Source organism: Pseudorasbora parva, chromosome 8, assembly GCF_024679245.1.
Source record: "Pseudorasbora parva isolate DD20220531a chromosome 8, ASM2467924v1, whole genome shotgun sequence".
NCBI lineage: Eukaryota > Metazoa > Chordata > Actinopteri > Cypriniformes > Gobionidae > Pseudorasbora > Pseudorasbora parva.
The window spans coordinates 19,896,561-19,916,227 of record NC_090179.1 but is presented as its reverse complement, the minus strand read 5'-3'; the positions used below and the strand labels follow the sequence as shown (position 1 = coordinate 19,916,227).

Here is a 19,667-nt window from a genome sequence, read left to right as displayed (position 1 = left end):
CACGATAATGTCAGTGACATGACAATGAAGACTGCATGTGCCACGGATGGTGCCAATACCCGCAAAGTCATATGTATACATATCTGTGCATAGTGACATATGCCATTGGATTCTGTGTCACGTAATGTCTCATGTCACTTAATGTTGCCATAGATATGTAACGTTATACGTATACATATCTGTGGTTGATACTGCCACTGTCACTCTGTTTGCAAGCCTAAATGGTTACCATTGTTTATAGCAGCGGATTAATTTCGAACTGTAATCAAACTGACTGGAACTACCTGTGCATTAAACGGTTTTACTGCACACCTTCCAGCCAATCAGAATCGAGTATTTAAACAGACCATGGTATAAATGAAAAACAAATCACATTTTTTAAGTAGGCTTCAGATGTGTTTTAATGTGCATAATCTCAAATCAAAAAAAGTGCAGAAATCAGATCAGACTAAAAACATACGGTGTATGTAGGAATCATTCTGTTTACACCAATGCGTCATTCTAAACCCCAATGTGCAATTAAATACAATTTACAGTTCCTCTATTAGAAATCTCTGTGGTAGCAAACTCTCCCTCCCAGGATTCTTACACATCGCTGTAATAAAAGCATATCAGGAGTAAAAGGTTAGTCATTGACATTACATTTGAAGAATTTGATGAGTTTGTTTTGCAATGTCCATTGATTAATAGGCACAATTGTAATAGCTTAAGGTGAATGAACTAACATATTAAGTCACTGTCAAAAAATAATACACAAAGTACTTACCATGTAAAGAAGTCTTCAGCCTGCCAAGATGATACAACCAGATACATCATAGTGGAGTTTCTCCCATCAGAAGTTGTCATATCATCTGCAGTGTCTCTATTAAAGTTGCCACAAGCACCACAAACTTTGCTTGTCAGGTCTCCGTTTACAGATAACACGACCCCTTCAGTGACAGAGTAAGTCAGTCTCATGGTAGACATCTTCTCTATGACCACAGCCTCATTTCTGTATGAGACTGACACCCCCTCTTTGGGCATAAAGGGAAATGAGACCTTCTTTCCATTCACCTGTTTCAATGAGATAAATATTTTCTCAACAGTTTGTCTATCATCAGCCCTTTATATTTCTTTAAATCAAATATTTAAGACTATGGTTAATGTACTACAATAAATAAAGCTATATTTATTATCTTTAAAAACACATTCCACTGACCCAGGTGTGCCGGCGATTGTTGACTGTGATGATCATGTCCTGGAAGAAGACGTGGATCATTGTCACATTGCCAGGGTCATTCCTGGCACATGCAAGTGCATCTAACACCACACGGAACCAGTCAGGAGACTCTTGATCACACAAGAAAGCCATTTGAAAGGCTCCTGGCCGGCCAACCCTCCCCTTTACACCATCAAACGACTGCAACTGGTCATTTGCATCAAATATACAGTAGCCTTGATCAGGGTAACAATCTCGTTTGCCATCCTGGACATCACAGATGTCTCCTATGGCACAGGCTTGTTTCACACACTCCAGCACCCCCGCTGAATGACACACACACTTCATGTCACAGGTGTCAGCCACTGAGACTTCGCCAACCTAAGAGGACGGAGAAGAGAAAAGCTTACCCATAGTTCCCTGCACCATCACACACACATACAAGCACACACACACACACACACACACACACACACACACACACACACACAGAGAGAGAGAGAGAGAGAGAGAGAGAGAGAGAGAGAGAGAGAGAGAGAGAGAGAGAGAGAGAGAGAGAGAGAGAGAGAGAGAGCGAGCCCACACTGACAGGTGAAGTGAATAACACTGATTAGCTCTTCATCACAGCACCTGTTAGTGGGTGGGATATATTAGGCAGCAAGTGAACGCTTTATCCTCATGATTGATGTGTTAGAACCAGGAAAAATGGGCAAGTGTACGGATTTGAGCGAATCTGACAAAGGTCAAATTGTGATAGCTAGAAGACTGCGTCAGAGCATCTCCAAAACTACAGCTGAAACACTGTTGGCAGTGGTCAGTATCTATCAAAAGTGGTCCAAGGAAGGAACAGTGGTGAACCGGCATCAGGGTCATTGGCGGCCAAGGCCCATTGATGCACGTGGGGAGCGAAGGCTGGCCCACATGGTCAGATCAAACAGACGAGCTGCTCAAATTGCTTAAAAAGTTAATGCTGGTTCTGACAGAAAGCTGTCAGAATACACAGTGTATCGCAGTTTGTTGGAATGGGGCTGCATAGCCGCAGAACAGTCAGGGTGCCCATGCTGACCCCTTACCAACCGTCGAAAGCACCAACAGTGGGCATTTCAATTCAATCGAGCATCTGTGGGATGTGCTGAAAAAACTAATCCGATCCACGGAGGCCTCACCTCGCAACTTAAAGGACTTAAATGATCTACTGCTAACATCTTGGTGCCAAATACCATAGCACACAATAATATATATGAGGGATGATAACATATCTGCTGAAATTGCACGTGTTAGTAATAAAAAGACACTAAACAATGGATTTATGGTACAATTTATAGAAAGACATTAAAATGGCTGCTATTTAATTTAGAGAATTGGAGAATCTGTGACAAAGGTTTGAAGAAAAATTTAAGAAGCATCAATATTAATATAGATATTTAATATCTTATCAGACATAGAAATAATCATTTATGGATTTAACAAATGCAATAAATCCCACCTTTAGGTATTTGCCATTATGGACGCAACCGCAGTCTCCCACGGACACACATTTATCCCCATTGGAGAGAAAACCGTCATCACACTGACAGCCTTCCATGCAAATATTTGGGCAGCTGTTAACGGACCCGCTAAGGCTGGCACAGGTGTTGACACAGTTATTAGAGCACTGTACATAGTGACTGTTAGCTGAACAATCGGCCGCTTAAAGAAAGAAAATGCAAAAATATATATTAATATACATTTAATGCATCATATCAGAGGCTAAACTGTGTATACACTGTAGTTTAGAGTTGGAGAAATATTTTAATTTTATTTAAAATAAGTTTGTTATGCTTAGAGTCACATGATACTTCATATATATATATATATATATATATATATATATATATATATATATATATATATATATATATATATATATATATATATATATATATATATATATATATGCAGTGTTGGGGTAATGCATTACAAATAATGCAATTTATGTAATCAGATAATGCATTACTTTCTATAAAAGTAACCAATTACAGCAATTTACCTTTTCAGGACATAATACAGTACTTTTAAAAGTAACTTTCCCTAACACTGGTTTATATAACAAATTGATTTGATACAGATCTTAAATGGAGCGGTAAAACAAAAATAGATTTAGCTTTACAAACTTACGGCAGAATGAACTATTTCTCCATGGCATGACTTGTATCCCTGCTTGTTGGCAGATAATTGCATAATCCTGAAGGTTTTGACATAGCATGGCTCTGTCTCCATCCATAATACACATGTCAAATACACAGTTAATCACATAGGGCTGAGGATTCACCCAAGCATGACAAGTGCCGAAAGGACCAGCGGCAGTTGTCATAAGGCCACAGGCATCATCTCTGCGGTATCTCTCGGCTTCGTTCTCATCACACTGCTTATGGGAATCTCCGCCTCCGCACTGAACACCAGTTGCCGGCAATGCCCACGCCTGTCCGAACACATCTACGCTGGAGCTTTGGGTCCCATTGGGCAGCAAGAAGTCATCGGCTGGGATGCCATTGTAGTTGCCACACAGGCCACACATGCTGCCTTGGTAGTTTGAGGGTACGTGGACTTCTGCATAGTATCCGGCGTCATACAGAACTCTCAAGCCGAAATCAGTCTGCACTACGACATTGAAACCAACCAGGTTAATGGTGACTTGATGGCCAAACGAAAAAGGAAGGTTGACAAACTCGTTGTTTACCTGTCAAAGTGAACCAGCAACAAACATTAATATTTCTACTTTCATTTTATTGAGTATAACTATGTGCAAAACACTATGAGATTGCAAACCATCAGCACATGATATATTTTATTTTCTATAATTATTTATTAGTCTTTCATATTGGTTACTTTATAATCATTTATTAATATTTTATCTTAATTATACATATGTATGCATTATTTTATACAGCAGAATATACTGTTCAGAAGTTCGAGATTGGTATGATTGTCTCTTACGTAAAAACTGTAATGTGTAATATTGATACAATTTAAAATGTTTTCTATTTAATATATTTTAAAATGTCATTTATTTTGGTATCACTTTAGTATAGGGAACACATATTCACTACTAACTACAACTTTTGCCTCAATAAACTCCTAATTTACTGCTCATTAATAGTTAGTAAGGTAGTTTTTGTGTCATTTAACTTTAGGTATTGGGTAGGATTAAGGGATGTAGAATAAGGTCATGCAGAAAAAAGCATTAATATGTGCTTTATAAGTACTAATAAACAGCCAATATCCTGGTAATATGCATGCTAATAAGCAACTAGTTAATAGTTAATAACGGAATCTTAAAATAAAGTGTTACCTTTATTTTTTTTGTGATGAGAAAGCTGTGCCGCATGATATTTTAGAAATCATTTGAATATGCTGATTTTCTGCTTAAGAATTTTTTTAATTATTATTATCAATGTTGATTACTATCAATGTTGGTAACAGTTGTGCAGCTTAAAATGTTTGTGGAAACTGAGATAGAGATGGAAAGTTCAAAAGAACAGCATTTATTTACAATAGAAATCTTTTGAAACATGATCAGTATAATGCACCCTTGCTGAATAAAATTTATAATTTCTTACTGAGGCCAAACTAGATGAACACTTACGATGACTCTCCAGCGTTCACCTCGCCTGATGCTAATTGTCAAGTTGTAGACAGTCACAGTCAAGTTCTTGATGACAGAAACCCCTCTGTTTATAATCTTCTCATTCTTGGTGTCCACAGAAAAATCCATCAGCCGTCCTCCGATCCGATCGCATACCTTGGCGAGTGTATAAGCGCATGCGCCTTGAAAGTCAAACCTCCTGCCATCAAAAGAATAATAGTGAGGGTCACCAGAGGCGACACATCTTCCGTAACCGACAGGGTGGCATCCTAATACTCCATTCACCACCCTGCAAGCTTCCCCTGGGCCGCAACTTGATGTCTGGCAGGAAACGGTTCCATTTTCACCACACCTGCAGAGCTCCAAGCACTGCTCATGGACGTAAAACATCTGGCTTTTCTTATAATAACGCCCTTGATAGAGGCAGCCACATTCTGCTTGTGGCACACAGGTTTGGCCGCTCAAGATGTATCCATGATCACACTGGCAGGCCTCGGTACAGGGTCTGCTGCAGTTATGCTCAGAAAGATTAACACACGTCTCGGTACAACCTGGAGCACAGGCGTTGTAGTGGCTGTTGGGTGGGCAGGAAGGAGCTGCGATAGACAGATTAGAGACAGTGTTCATTTCAAATTTTTTGTCTTTTGAGCAGTGTTATTAAAATAAAATTAAATTAAAATAACTGAGCTCTTGAAATAACATTGGTCTTATTTTTGTAGTTGACAACAACAACATTTTTTTAAAAACATTTGGCCATAATTTTGCTGACAAGAATAAAACTGATTCAAGCTCAGTTATTTAAACGGTTTCATACTGCTTTCATCAATCACACATATTAAAGTGCCCCTATTATGCTTTCGAATATCACCTTTCATGTAGTGTGTAATATAGCTGTTTGTAAATGTAAAAGCTCTGCAAAGATTTAAATATCAATGTCCAAAATAAATAAAGTTGTCTCTTAAAGAGGTCCTCCACATGGCTCCGGGAAGTTAATCAATGCCTTCTGAAGTGAACTGATGTCATATTTAAAACTTTATAAAGTAAAGTTTAGGCCAAATGCATTCCGTATTCAATTTTTGGAAAAAGCGTTGAAAGTGCCTCTGGAGGTCAAAGGCTTACATGACCAGTTACGCATCTTAAACTCCAAGAAGGCACTTTCAACACTTTTCCACAGAAGGCGATCACCCAGAACTTTACCTTAAAAAGTTTTAAATATGGATATTTTTCTTACACAACCCCATCGATTTCCTTCAGAAGGCCTTTATTATTAGCCTGACAAGCCAGACCCACATCAAGATGTTTGGTCTGGAAACTCACCATAGACAGCTCAATCCGAGGGGCGGGATAAACGGTTGACTTTCAAACTCCCTCTGCACGCGATAGGATAGTGCTATAACCAACCAGAGCAACGAAGGTGAAGCAGAACTAGTTGAAAGATTAAACTTCGCCGTATCTGGTCGGCCAAACTCAGAACACATCTTCCCTTCTTAAGAATGACTTCAGTGCCGTTCTTTGTTCTTTTATCAGAGAAAAGCTTAACTCCAAGTCTTCCAGAATCACGGTCAAAGCTCATTTGACAGACCGCCGTTTGCCAGCTTGTTTACTAGAAGCACGCAAGCACAACTCTGCTGTCATTATGCTAAGCCCCGCCCACCGACTCTATACATGATGTGATTGGCCTGACCAGAGTTTGGTTTTTACAGCTCAGAAGTGTTTTGAGAGTTGCTAGACGATACTCGCGACAGATTAGATTTGCTGCCACTAGGGTACATCTAGATTTCTAGGCTAATTTATTATTCCACCAGAGCCGTAATTTTGAGTTGAACACTTATTTAAACACTTATTTTGAGTTGCAGGCGAGCAGAGCCAAAGCTTTGCCCAATTTTATATCAGAGAACAACATGAACGGCGTCTACTTTGACCCTCAAACACTGTAGTTGTAGTTGAGGCTTGGAAGAGTTTGGTTTGAGTTGTCACCATATATAAGAGTCTTTTCAAACAATGCAAATCCCTTTGCATGCAAGGATGAGGACTCAGGCTGGAATTTATGTGGAAAAACACTGTAATTGGTGAACCAATCAAAACAGACTGGGCTGTCTGGCCAATCAGAGCCAAGTCTGCTCTCGGAAAGGAGGGGTTTAGAGAGAATGAATCTTCAAACGAACTGTTTTCTGACTCTTAAAGCAATTAGGTGATGTGCAATGTGCAGTATATTATGAGAAAATTAAAGTGTTTTTTGATCTTTGATGCATGTAAACCTATTGTTGGAAACCTCCAAAACAAAATTAAAAACCTTTAAAATAGCATAATAGAGCCACTAATAGACCAGAAAAAACAAACAAAACAACAACAGTCAATTACTTACAGCAGAAGGTAGCATTTCTCCACTGGTGAACTGTGACACTTTGACTCTGACATGCAGAAGCATAGGCTGCCACCGCGTCACACAACACAGCCTGATGTCCTTGGAAGTGGCAGGTGTCGAATATGCAATCCTCTATGTAAGATCCGGGATCAATCAGGGCATGACATTCTCTGAATGGTCCTGTCTGGGTCGTGATGATCTCACAATAGCGCCGGGCGTTCTCCCTCTGGATCTCAGGGCAGATTGAGCATCCAATGCCAATGCAATCATCTGATGAACATTCAGGTGTTGCGGCAACCTGCCAACTCTGTCCTAGACTACTGGCATTGGGTGCTATCATACTATTCCGCATTGTAAAGTCATCCTGAACAACACCGTTGAAGTTCCCACAAAGGCCGCACACCGCACCGCTGTAATTCTTAGACAAAGTGACACTCGCCACACTGGACCAGTCAAAGGTCACCTGAAGACCAAAGTTTGTCTTCAACACAGCAGTGTTACCACTGCGGAAAACTATTAACACATCTTGCATCAAAAGGGGAAGTTCTGCTAACAGGCCATCAAACTAAAAAGAGAATAAAATACATTTGGTTATCGTCACAAAAGTGATTTATTGTTAAAGGGTTAGTTCACCCAAAAATTTAATTTATTTCATTAATGACCCTAATGTAGTTCCACAACGGTAAGACTTCTTCAGATGACCGTTTGAATCTTTTTTTGAAGTTTGAAAAAAACGTGGAGGAGAAGACAATGCTGAATAAAGTCGTAGTTTTTGTTATTTTTGGACCAAAATGTATTTTCGATGCTTCAAGAGATTCTAATGAACTAACTGATGTCACATATGGACTACTTTGATGTTTTTATTCCCTTTCTGGACATGGACAGTATAGTGTGCATACACTTCCATACGCTCTTGGACTAAATATAAAATATCTTAAACTGTGTTCCAAAGATGAACGGAGGTCTTACAGGTGTGGAACAACATTAGGGTGATGACATAAATTTCATTTTTGGGTGAACTAACCCTTTAAGTTTTAAATGGTTCAAACTGATTAAATAGTGTATAAACCAGAGGGGAAAAAAGTAAGTTCCAATTCCAACAGTTCCATAAATTATTATTTTAGTAGTTTTGAATAAAAATTAACTGGATTAAATCAATTATTATAATCTGTCAGTTTTGCTGTTTAAACAGACATTTTAATGACTTTCCACATTGGAGAAATCGGTAACACTTTACAATACGGGTGCACTAATATTCATTAATTCATGCTTAACCAATGCACAGTTAATCATGAGTTAATGTATTACTAATGGTGAACTAACTCATTTACATTTATGCATTTGGCAGACGCTTTTATCCAAAGCGACTTGTATTGCATTGAATGAACAATTCTTTTTTTTTTACTTTATTGTCAGTACTTTTGACTATTAACTGATTGACTATTAAAGACATGACTATTAGCTGATTGATTAAGTAATATGTTAATGTGGTTATGGTTTTTGAATTAATTAATAGTCATGTGCCCCAACAAGTAAAGTCTAAACATAATGAGACCTTTATTAATCATTAGCTAATGAGTTATTAAAGCAGACAACTGGAAGTTGAAATGCATGACTTAGAGCCCTTATGGTAATTAAGACATTCATTTAAATAATTAATTAATATAATATGTTATTAAGGAATTAATACATTATGTCACATTTAACTAATAACAATTTAATGATTACTTAATCTATGAATCATGTAGAATGTTCATTAGTTACTGAAGCAGTAATCATTAATAAATGGGTTAGTTCACCATTAGTAATACATTAACTCATGATTATCTGTGCATTAGTTAAGCATGAATTAATGCATATTAGTGCACCCTTATTGTAAAGTGTTACAGAGAAATCCAATAATTGGCCTTTAATATTTTATAAAAATGCTAAACAAATTACAAATATGGTATCATATTTCAATAATTCAAAACACTGTGATTAATCAAATAAAACTGTGATTGTGATTTGATCTTTCAGTGTCTCTTGCATCACTTCACCTCCATTCATAAATCCTCTCCTGTTGCGTCATGGGATAGTAAATTGTCCATCGTATGCACACTTCAGAATCTTTCTGGAAGAAGTAGGATATCCGGGTACTTTTTGCCTACTATTTTATGAGTTCTGTAAATTCTGACATGTTTTTGTTTTTAGCCTACTATATAATAGGGAAGTGTGCGATTTTGGAGGAAGCCAGAGTCCTACGTTTGTGAATCATACTACACTTGGAAATTTGACTTTACTACTTATTCTGTTTAGATATGATTCATTAAAATAACTAAGTTCTGTTATTTGTTTTGCAACTTGACGTCATTAGTCTGTTTTGTGATTTAATTCATTAGTGCAAAAAACAATCCATAACTGTGTTGAAAAAAAGGCATTGTCTGCAAAAATGCTCTGAATACAAGTGTGTGAATCATTGAGAGAACCAAACCACATATTTTTTTATAAAACAAATTCTGAACAAGAACAGTTCTCAACCCCACTAGTGTATATAAGGCGTGTAAGTGTGTATTGTGTACTCACCAGTATTTGGTGCGGATGTTCTCTGGTCATCGTGATGGTGAGTCCATTCACAGACACATTGACAGTTTTAGTGAAGCTCACTGCTCTGCTCCAACGACGTTCATTCTCAACGGTCACATTAAAAGGTACAAGACCCTTTTTATTAATGCACAGGGCTGCCAACTGATACACACACGTGCCCTGGAAGTCAAAACGGAGTCCGTCGAACGTGCGATAATGCGGGTCTCCTGCCGCTACACACACGGCAGAGCTCATTGGCTGACAGCTGCGACTTCCATTAACGACTGAGCAGATCTCGCCAGAGGCGCAGGACGATTCCCGACACACCACGACTCTTAGGTCACGGTCACACTCGCAAAGCCGTTGACATTGATCATCGGCCCAGAACTTTTGGCCTTGATGGTAGTAGGCGCCTTCAAGAGAACAGCCACACTGATCGGTGGGCACACAAGCGCCAGCACTGAGGACAAAACCGCTGTCACAAGCACAGGCTTCCACACAGGTGTCAGTGCAGTGATGCTGCTGATCTGGGTACGGACACGTTACTGGACACGGAGACGCACAGGCCTCATAATGACTGTTCGGAGGGCAGCTCATAGCTGTTGAAGAACAAGAAGAGGTTCATGGTTAAAGTTAAGCAACCCTCTATGCACACCTTGACAACAGAATCAGCACAGGAATGTAGTTTTTGTTTACTCGCCGAAGTAAAAGACAAAACTTTTACCAAAATTAAATCAAGCATTTTTTTTTACACAAACTTATGGGCTGTTAGTGATGCTGGACAAATTATTGGTCATTCAGTAGGTCTATAAAAATGAAACAATAATTTCTTAAAATTATTGTACTCATATTATTATTATTATTATTATTAATAAAACACTCTGAGGTTTGATAAGCTCATGAATATTAATTACGCTGACTGTGTTTGCTCTAACTGATTTGCGGTAATAAGTGAGCACTGGCCAAAAAGATTGCTGCTTGGATTTCAAACACTCAGGCAAAGTGTTCAAGTGTAGGTGAGTGAAAATATATTTGTGCTAAACTTATTCATACCTTCTAATTGGAGAGTGAACTCTAAAAATGTATTAGCCAGTGGTTAATGGATTGACATTTAGTTGCCTAGTGTGAGATTTACTTGCAATATAAGGAGCTTTTAAAGTAAGCATATAAAAGAAAATTATGATAATATAGTATTTTTTCCCTATTGTTATTCATATATATATATATATATATATATATATATATATATATATATATATATATATATATATATATATATATATATATATATATATATGAGTAGAATGGCTTCTTAAACAACTAGAGCAGCTCTTGATTTTGTCCACTGGAAATTAATGGTTTGTTGTTTATTAAAAATGGAGGGTTTTCCAGTCCTCACACCACCTAAGACATCATCAGAGAAGTCGTTTAAAGAGGGAAATTAATATAAATAAAGAATTAAGACTTTCACAGAAAACATAATTTAGAATAAATAAATACTGTGATATTCCATGAGAAATATCACACAAATGTGTGCCTCATGAGTGCTTAAGAACACTTACAGCAATTGAATTCCTCTCTCCAATCTGTAATAACGACGCCCTCTTGGCGACACCAAGCGACGTAGGTCTCTAGAGCCCGACAGAGAATTATTCGATCTCCGTTATTGAAGCACAAGTCATACACACAGCTTTGCTGGAAGGCCCGTGGGTTCACTTTAGCATGGCACGCATTAAAGACGCTCAGACCTGTAGAAGTCAGGACACCACAGAAAGCGTCTGTTTCATACAGAGCACGAATGTCAGGAGAGCAAACAGGGCAGTCGGTCTCACAGCCATCATGACACTCAGGTGTGATTTGGTCTTCTGCCATCCAGCTCTTTGCCCACTGGTACACACTTGGCAGAAGCTTTCCAGCAGGACCTATCAGCTCATCTCCAGCATTCTCGTTGAAATTTCCACACAGGCCACACACAACTCCATAGTAACTACTGGGCAGATGCAGGTAAACTCTTGAATTCCAGTCGGAAATCCAGTCAAAAGAGACGCGCAGTCCAAAATCAGTTTCCAAAAGAACAGCATTGCCACTCTCTCGCACCCTCACAAGGCCATCATGAAGATCAAGTGGAAGATTAAACACCAAACCGTCCACCTGACAGAAGAAACCAGAGCCATTAAAGAGATTATGCTTTTTAGTTATTATTTCATTACTTTAATATTGTTTTATAACTGCCTGTCTGTTTATTAGGTTGTTGATCTGTGTTTTAGTGAGCCAAAGACAAATTTTCAGCCTAGCTGACAATAAATTCTATTCTATTCTATTCTATTCTATTCTATTCTATTCTATTCTATTCTATTCTATTCTGTAGCAAAGTAATGTAATGTAAAATGTTTTTTTAAATAATACATTTATATTTATGATTCTTGATTATTATTATTAAAGTGGGGAAATATTAAAATAAAAAAACGTCATGTTTCATATGGAAACAAAAAGTTAAATATCAATATAATTGAAACACACCAATATAAGTAGTAAACCGAAGTTAACAGAAACTACATTTCCAAATGGTACAAATATTTTGTTTAAACTTCCAAATTGCAAAACAAAACACAAAGTACTTTCTTATATATTTCTCTTTTAAAAATAGGAAATGAAAGCTAAAAATTATTTGAAAAAATTGATATCTAAAATATATTTTAATACATTTAAACATTGGGTATAAAAAGTATATATATATTTACATACATAAAAAGTATATTATCAATAATTATCACACGGCTCTGTGAAATACTTGATTCTGATTGGTCAATCGCGCATTCCAGCGGTATATTTCCAGATAACACCCGCTCATAAGGGGACTACGAGTTATCTTGACCGGTACTACTTCTATGCTTAACCCTGGCGCCATCTTGTGGCTTAAACAGCCGTGGGTTACAATGGAAGACTTCAAGGCAGGTTTTTTATAACGTTTTTAATATGGATATTTTTCTTACACAAACGCATCGATTCGAATCAGACGGCTCTATTAACCCATCGGAGTCGTGTGGAGTACGTTATTTGACGGACAGCTGCATTTTTTTTGGACTACAAACACAACTACAACTAGGCTACTGCTTGGATTAATGTTAGCCTGGACTTTTTAAATATAACTCTGATTGTATTTGTCTGAAAGAAGAATGTCATATGATAACACCTATAAACTTGAGGGTAAGTAAATCATAGGCTTGGTTTCATTTTTGGGTGAACTAACCCTTTCAGCATTCATTTTCAACATTTAGCAAGGGCATATGGCAAATCTTCAGCAATAGATAAAGGCTTAAAGCACTGTTTTTCTTCGCGGAAGCTTTGCGTAAGAGCTAATAAAATATTTAATCTCAAGACAATATTTTGTGTCAAATAATTATTTATTTGAGACTAGTAGCCGTGTAATAAGCGGGATAATGTACACCCAGCCGGTTGTTACCGCAGAATAAACCCCTTCAGAGTGATGCAAGACCTGGGTTTATTCTGCGGTAACAACCTGCTGATTGTACATTATCCCTTACCAATAGCCTATACTAAGATAAAAGCTTATGTTTGTTTATGACTTCGTGAAAGGAATAATTAAGTTTTTTTTTTTTGTTATCTAAAAAAGGCACTGCTGTAGAGACAAACAGTCCGAGTAAATCTGTTCATATCATGAATTTAGTTTGTATCTTTAAAATATTTGTAAAAATATCTAGTAACTCTTTACCATGATCTGTCCCTTCTGATGGTTCACCACGGTAAAAGTGTTGCCATATACAATAACCTCCACCTCATATACATAAGACCAATCAGCGCTGCGACCCTTTTCATTGATCCCTGTCACAGAAAAGGGCACCAGTCCGCTCAGATTCCCACAGGTCTTAGACAAGACATATCTACAGGTGCCCTGGAAGTCATATTCAAAGCCATCAAAGGTGTGGTAGTGCGGATCGCCCCATGCCCAGCAGGTGCTGTTGTACAGGGGAACACACACGGCCTTGCCATGTTCAAAGCGGCATGTCTCTTTCTCGCGACAGTGGACGTCTTGACATGGATCTGTAGACAGAAATAGCGAGAGGAAACAAAATGATCAGCTATTTAATAATACACTACAGTTGTTGTTTGCCTGCATTTTTCCTGTAATTTGCACATTGGTAATGCACACAATACACTCAAAACTAAAAAAGAACATATTTGACTGATCCCTTAAAAAGGATAATAGGACATGTATCTTGACCTGGATGATAACAGGCCCACACTCCCGCTCTCAGTAAACACTGTGTGTCATTAGGACAGTTGACTCGCTCACAGGAAAGTCCTTTCCCTGGATCACATTGACACTTCTGCCCACAACGGTCCAGGTAAACCACCTCCCCAGCCTGGCAAAACAAACTAGGTCACATGACTGACAAGAAAGTAAAGGAAATCCAGGCAGTCTCTAATAGGTGTGCATATCCACAGAGGTGGACAGTAACTAACTACATTTACTTGAGTACTGTACTTAAGTACACTTTTTGAGTATCTGTACCTTTTTCTGGAAACATATGACTTTAACTTCACTACATTTGAAAGACAAATATCATACTTTTTACTCCACTACATTTCTATCAAGGTTGAAAGTCGTTTCTGTAGCAGCTTTGAAAGTCAGTGGATTATATTTTTTCTTCTTTAAAAGGTGTTTGGGTTTTTGTAGAAAGCCTTTCAGGAATTACTCTTGTAGGGTCATGTGAAGTTCAATGATTTCCCAGCATTTTTTGAACATTGATTTATAGTTTATAGCAAAATGGACAAAGACGGATGTCAAAGTGCTCATTTTGACGAGTAATTACATTAAACTAAGTTGATTATGCATAAACAGTTGGGCGAATATCAGATGTGTATCAGTGTATTGGATCCGTGCATTCGGCCTTATGTGACAGCGCTTTGTAAAGGGCATTGTAACTTTTTTTACAAGTATTTAAATTAGTTTAAGTGAGTCGTATATGCTAGAATGTCGGATGGAGCATCACTGATTGGCTTAAACTATGATGGCACAGTGTGCATTTATACAACGATAATAAAATAATGCGTTGGTATAAAATAGAAAATTTACTTTTGATACTTAAATACTTTTGAATACAAATACTTCTGTTCTTTTACTTAAGAAAAAATCTGTTTTTTACAACTTTCACTTGTAACAGAGTAATATTTAACCAATGTTAAATATTACTCTGTTACTTTTACTCAAGTAATGAAGTTGTGTACTTTGTCCACCTCTGCATATCCAACATCACAACAATAAACTCATAGTAATCACTCTACCTTAAATGTGCGTCCCTGCTCATAGCAGCCGCATTGTTGGTGTTCAACGCACTGCTGGCCATCAAAAAGATAACCACTGTCACAAGCGCAGCCCTCTGTGCAGGTCTGAGGAAACTGGATCTTTGTAGTGATCCCAGGACAGGCAGCAGAGCAGACGTCTGCACACAGCTCATAATGGCTGCGAGCCGGACACGGCATTGCTGGAAGACAATGAGTAAGACAGAAGTGACAAACTGATTGGACGAGAAGATAAACATATAATAAAACAACAAAGACACTTATTTAAATTTCAGACAGTGGCAGTGGTCTTCTATCTTTATACATTTTGATGTAATTTATTGAATGTGAATTTAGTGTCTTTGCCGAACTAAAGTATATCTTACAGAGCTCTATGACCCCACATTTTGAACGGTAGTGCGTTTAAACTATGCATATTTACAATATGTAATACTATATTTAAAAAAAAAAAATGCTTAGGATGTATGGAACACAATCTCTTTTCTCTTGCTGTAATATTTGATTAATTATAAAATAATAATAATAATAATAATAATAATAATAATAATAATAATAATAATTATAAAAACTTACGACAGAAAGAGTCTGTCCTCCACTTTTGGATAACGACTCCGCCTGCTTGGCAACTAAAAGCGTATCTCGCCACACTGTCACAAACCACCTTGCTGCTGCCAGCAGACCCGCACGTATCAAATACGCAGTCTTTCAGATAAGTTGAAGGATTCAGCACAGCATGACAGACGGCAAATGGTCCGCTAGGGTCAACCAGAACTCCACAGTAGGGACGTCTCTCATAGATGGCTTCCAGTCGGGGATCACAGTCCAGACATGTGCCACTTTCACATCCGTCCACACACACCGCTTCAGGGACATCAACTTTCCAGGCTCTCCCAAATGCATTCACATCATGTGTAATATTGCCATCTGGGAGGCGGAAGTCATTGGAAGAAACTCCGTCAAAGTTACCGCAGAGTCCGCAGGTCTTGCCATGGTAATTGCCAGGGACAGTAACAGTTACATAGTAAACCCGGTCATAGGTCACCCGGAGGCCAAAGCCGGTCTCGATGACGTAGTTACTACCATCCTTATAGGCCTGGACCAAGGAGCCATTTAAACTGTTTGAACTGTATGGGACGTTAGTCAAAACCCCATTGACCTGTGTATAGTGAATAGTGTCATATTAGAGTCGATTGCAACAGCAATTCATCAACAGTTTAACCTGTTAAAGGACCTCAAACTGAATATCATCATGCATTATGGGAGCGTCTGAGAAACAAAAGCATACAAACTTCCACTCACCAAGATCTGGGGCTCGTTTTGTCTTATGATGAGGGTGCTGCCGTAGACAGTTAAGGCCACTTGCTTGGTAACAGCAAGTATGCTATTGGGCCACCATCTCTCATTCTCCACCTGGATGGAGAAAGGGGTCAGGCTGGTCCGTTCCAGGCCACAGGATTGGGACAGGATGTAGGTACAGGTGCCTTGGAAATCAAAGTGCTGACTGTCAAAGGACTTATAGTGCGGGTCTCCAGCAGCTTCACAAATGGCCTTCCCGATTGGCTGGCATTTGCGAACACCGTCCACCAACTCACACTTTTCATAGGGACCACAATATAACTTATTACAGACCACCTGTGGAAAAAAACACAGGACATACATGTATTTTGTATTGTGCAAGATTTGTAAAATTGTTTTAAATAGATGATCTGAAATGTGTACATGCAAAAGCAGCAGGTTCAGCCACAAGTGAAACAGCTAAAGTCATGTAGCTCTAAAGAGACAAAACTAACTTTTTCTAACTAATAGTTTCTTCCTCTGAAAACATCCCCACAGCATGATGCTGCCACCATGCTTCACTGTAGAGAAGGTATTGGCCAGATGATTTCCATTTTGTCCTCAAATGGAAAAATAGGCAAGTGTAAGGATTTGGGCGAGTTTGACAAGTGCCAAATTGTTATGGCTAGACTACTGAGTCTTGTGGGGTGTTCCCAGTCTGCTCTGCAGTGGTCAGTATCTATCAAAAGTGGTCCAAGGAAGGAACAGTGGTGAACCGGCAACAGAGTCATGGGTGGCCAAGGTTCATTAATTTATGTGGGGAGCGAAGGCAGGCCTGTGTGGGGTCGATCAAACAGACAAGCTTCTTTAGCTCAAATTTGCAGAAAAAAATAATGCTGGTTCTGATTTTAACAAAGTGCCTTAATATACAGTTAATCACAGTTTGTTGCATATGGGGCTAAATATGCGCAGACCAGTCAGCGTGCCCATGCTGACCCCCTTTCCACCACCTAAAGTGCCAACAGTGTGCATTTGAGCATCAGAACTGGACCATTGGCCTGGTCTGATGAATCACGTTTTCTTCAACAACGAGTTTGAGGTATTGACTTGGCCTCCAAATTCCCCAGATCTCAATTCAATCGAGCATCTGTGGGATGTGCTGAACAATGTGCAATCCATGGAGGTCCTATCTCACAACCGACTTACAGGATCAGCTGCTAACATCTTGGTACCATATACCACAGCACACCTTCAGTGGTCTAGTGGAGTCTATGCCTCTAAGGGGCAGGGCTGTTTTGGCAGCAAAAGTGGGACCAATACAATATTAGGAAGGTGATGATAATGTTAGGCACATAATGTTATGGGTTTATATATATAACTTAGAATTATATCTTAATTCCATACTCTTTATAAACTAAGGACGACGACTCTTACTATATATAAAAAGATCAAGGAATAATACGATCTCATTATATGAATCCTATAAACCGTTCCTTAAGATAACAGGCATATTCCCTGTCATCACTTTAGCATTTCCTCTTACCTGGCCATTTTCTGTACATGTGCACACCTCCTCACAGTTATTGCCAGGATAGAACTGTTGGTAAAGCAAGTAGTAGTGGTTGCCATAGAGACAGCCACACTGAGAGAGGGGTACGCAGCGGTCACCACTCCTGATGTAACCCTGGTCACACACACAGCCCTCCGTACAGCGGCTACGACAGCCAGTGGGAGGAGCCAAACTATGACATGTGACTTCACAGCCAGAACCACAGAGCTCATAGTGGCTGTTAACAGGACACTGAACACCTGACAAGAGACAAACATGTGATTGCTTAATATATTATTTTGAAATGGTTAATAATGTGGTTATAATCACATAGTAAAATTTCAATGAAAAATCTAAAGTTTTATAACAGAATTGGAGCTTTAATTTCTGAAAATATATACAGTTACTTTTATATTTTGGGAAAGAGGTGTCTTGCAATCAAGCCACGGTCTGTGGCACCATACGCTTTGAAAAGCCCTAGAACTAGATTACATGTCAGATTTGATTTTGAACTCAATACCCTTCTGCTGAATGTACCAACACACCCTTCTTTCCCATAACATATTTTTCTCGGTTTTATATTTGTTTAGGCCTTTGTTGAGATGAATGAAACTGGTACAGGAGTGTTCTGAAAGTCTATCTCTACTTCTACAAAAACTCTTGTTTATGAACACAATATTACAATGTATACGGTTTCTTATAAAGGTCAAGATACAATTGCCAGTGTTTGTCTCACCACAGAATTCAACAGTTCTCCAGGGGCTGATGGTCTTTCCCATCGACTGGCAAGCAGATACATATGAAGTTATGGACTGGCACAGTATATCTCTCCTTCCGTTATACAGACAGACATCGTAAACACAATCCTCAAAAAAAGGTTCAGGGTTCAGCACGGTTTGACACTCCGTGAAAGGCCCATGTGGATCACGCAGCAGCCCGCAGAAATCAGATCTCTCATAGATACTCTTTTTGGTCAGGTCACAATCCAGACAACTGTCAGTGCAGCCATGGACACAGTCTGGGATCTTGGCTACAAGCCAGCTGGCACCAAACTCTACTGGTCCTGGGGAAAGTAATGTTGTTCCTCTGATGGTCAGATCATCTTCTGGATTTCCATTGTAGTCCCCACAGAGACCACAGACGGCACCCATGTAGGTACTGGGTACGGTGACGGTGGCAAAGCTGTTCCAATCAAACGTGACTCTGAGACCAAAAGAGGTTTGAACGACAGCAGACCAGCCACTTCTGAAAACTGAAACCTTACCTTCAATCAGAGTGAGAGGAAGGTTCAACAGCTCACCATTGACCTTAAAAGAAATCCAACATTTAATTTCTCATTAAATAACACCATCATGCTATTCGGAAAGATAAAGTTTGCTAGATGTATGTAAATAGAACTTACAGTAACAAAACTGCTGTATTCTCTATCAATAACAATGCTGATATTATATATTTTGATCTCCAGTAACTTAGTGAATGTCACTGCTCTGCTTCCCCGAAAGTCATTTTGCACCAACACATCAAATGCCACCAGTCCAGGATCGGAGACACAAACCCCAACCAACTGATACATGCAGTTGCCCTGAAGGGAGAATAATGCTATTATTTTCAACTGTTTACAACCTCAAACAAACAAACTAATACAAATCAATGCATCCCCAAATGGCACTATATGCTATTTTTTTGTGCTGTCTTTCCAGGACACTTTGAAGTTTTTGTTTGGGTGTCAGTAGAGCAGTACCTGAAAGTCAAAGTACTTCCCGTC

The 19,667-nt window shown here is 38.7% G+C and overlaps 1 protein-coding gene across 1 annotated transcript; it reads right to left on the bottom strand.

Moving 5' to 3' along the window:
• Window positions 1-506: 506 nt before the first annotated feature.
• On the bottom strand, window positions 507-13,510 carry LOC137084507 (IgGFc-binding protein). Its single transcript, XM_067450782.1, has 10 exons — window positions 13,487-13,510; window positions 11,316-11,904; window positions 9,754-10,352; window positions 7,189-7,753; window positions 4,824-5,419; window positions 3,356-3,917; window positions 2,685-2,887; window positions 1,199-1,579; window positions 767-1,053; window positions 507-595 (listed from the first exon to the last, which is right to left on the bottom strand). The coding sequence occupies exons 1-10, from the start codon at window positions 13,487-13,489 to the stop codon at window positions 586-588; spliced, it is 3,795 nt and encodes a 1,264-aa protein (XP_067306883.1). The 5' UTR covers window positions 13,490-13,510; the 3' UTR covers window positions 507-585.
• Between the last annotated feature and the right edge of the window lie 6,157 nt (window positions 13,511-19,667).

Bases quoted from the DNA above. Each gene is read 5' to 3' on its own strand.
- LOC137084507 (XM_067450782.1), bottom strand. The intron at 7,754-9,753 runs GTGAGTACACAA...TTCTCTTTTTAG, and splicing joins AACATCCGCACCAAATACTG to TTTGATGGCCTGTTAGCAGA. The intron at 2,888-3,355 runs GTAAGTTTGTAA...TCTTTCTTTAAG, and splicing joins GAGAAATAGTTCATTCTGCC to CGGCCGATTGTTCAGCTAAC.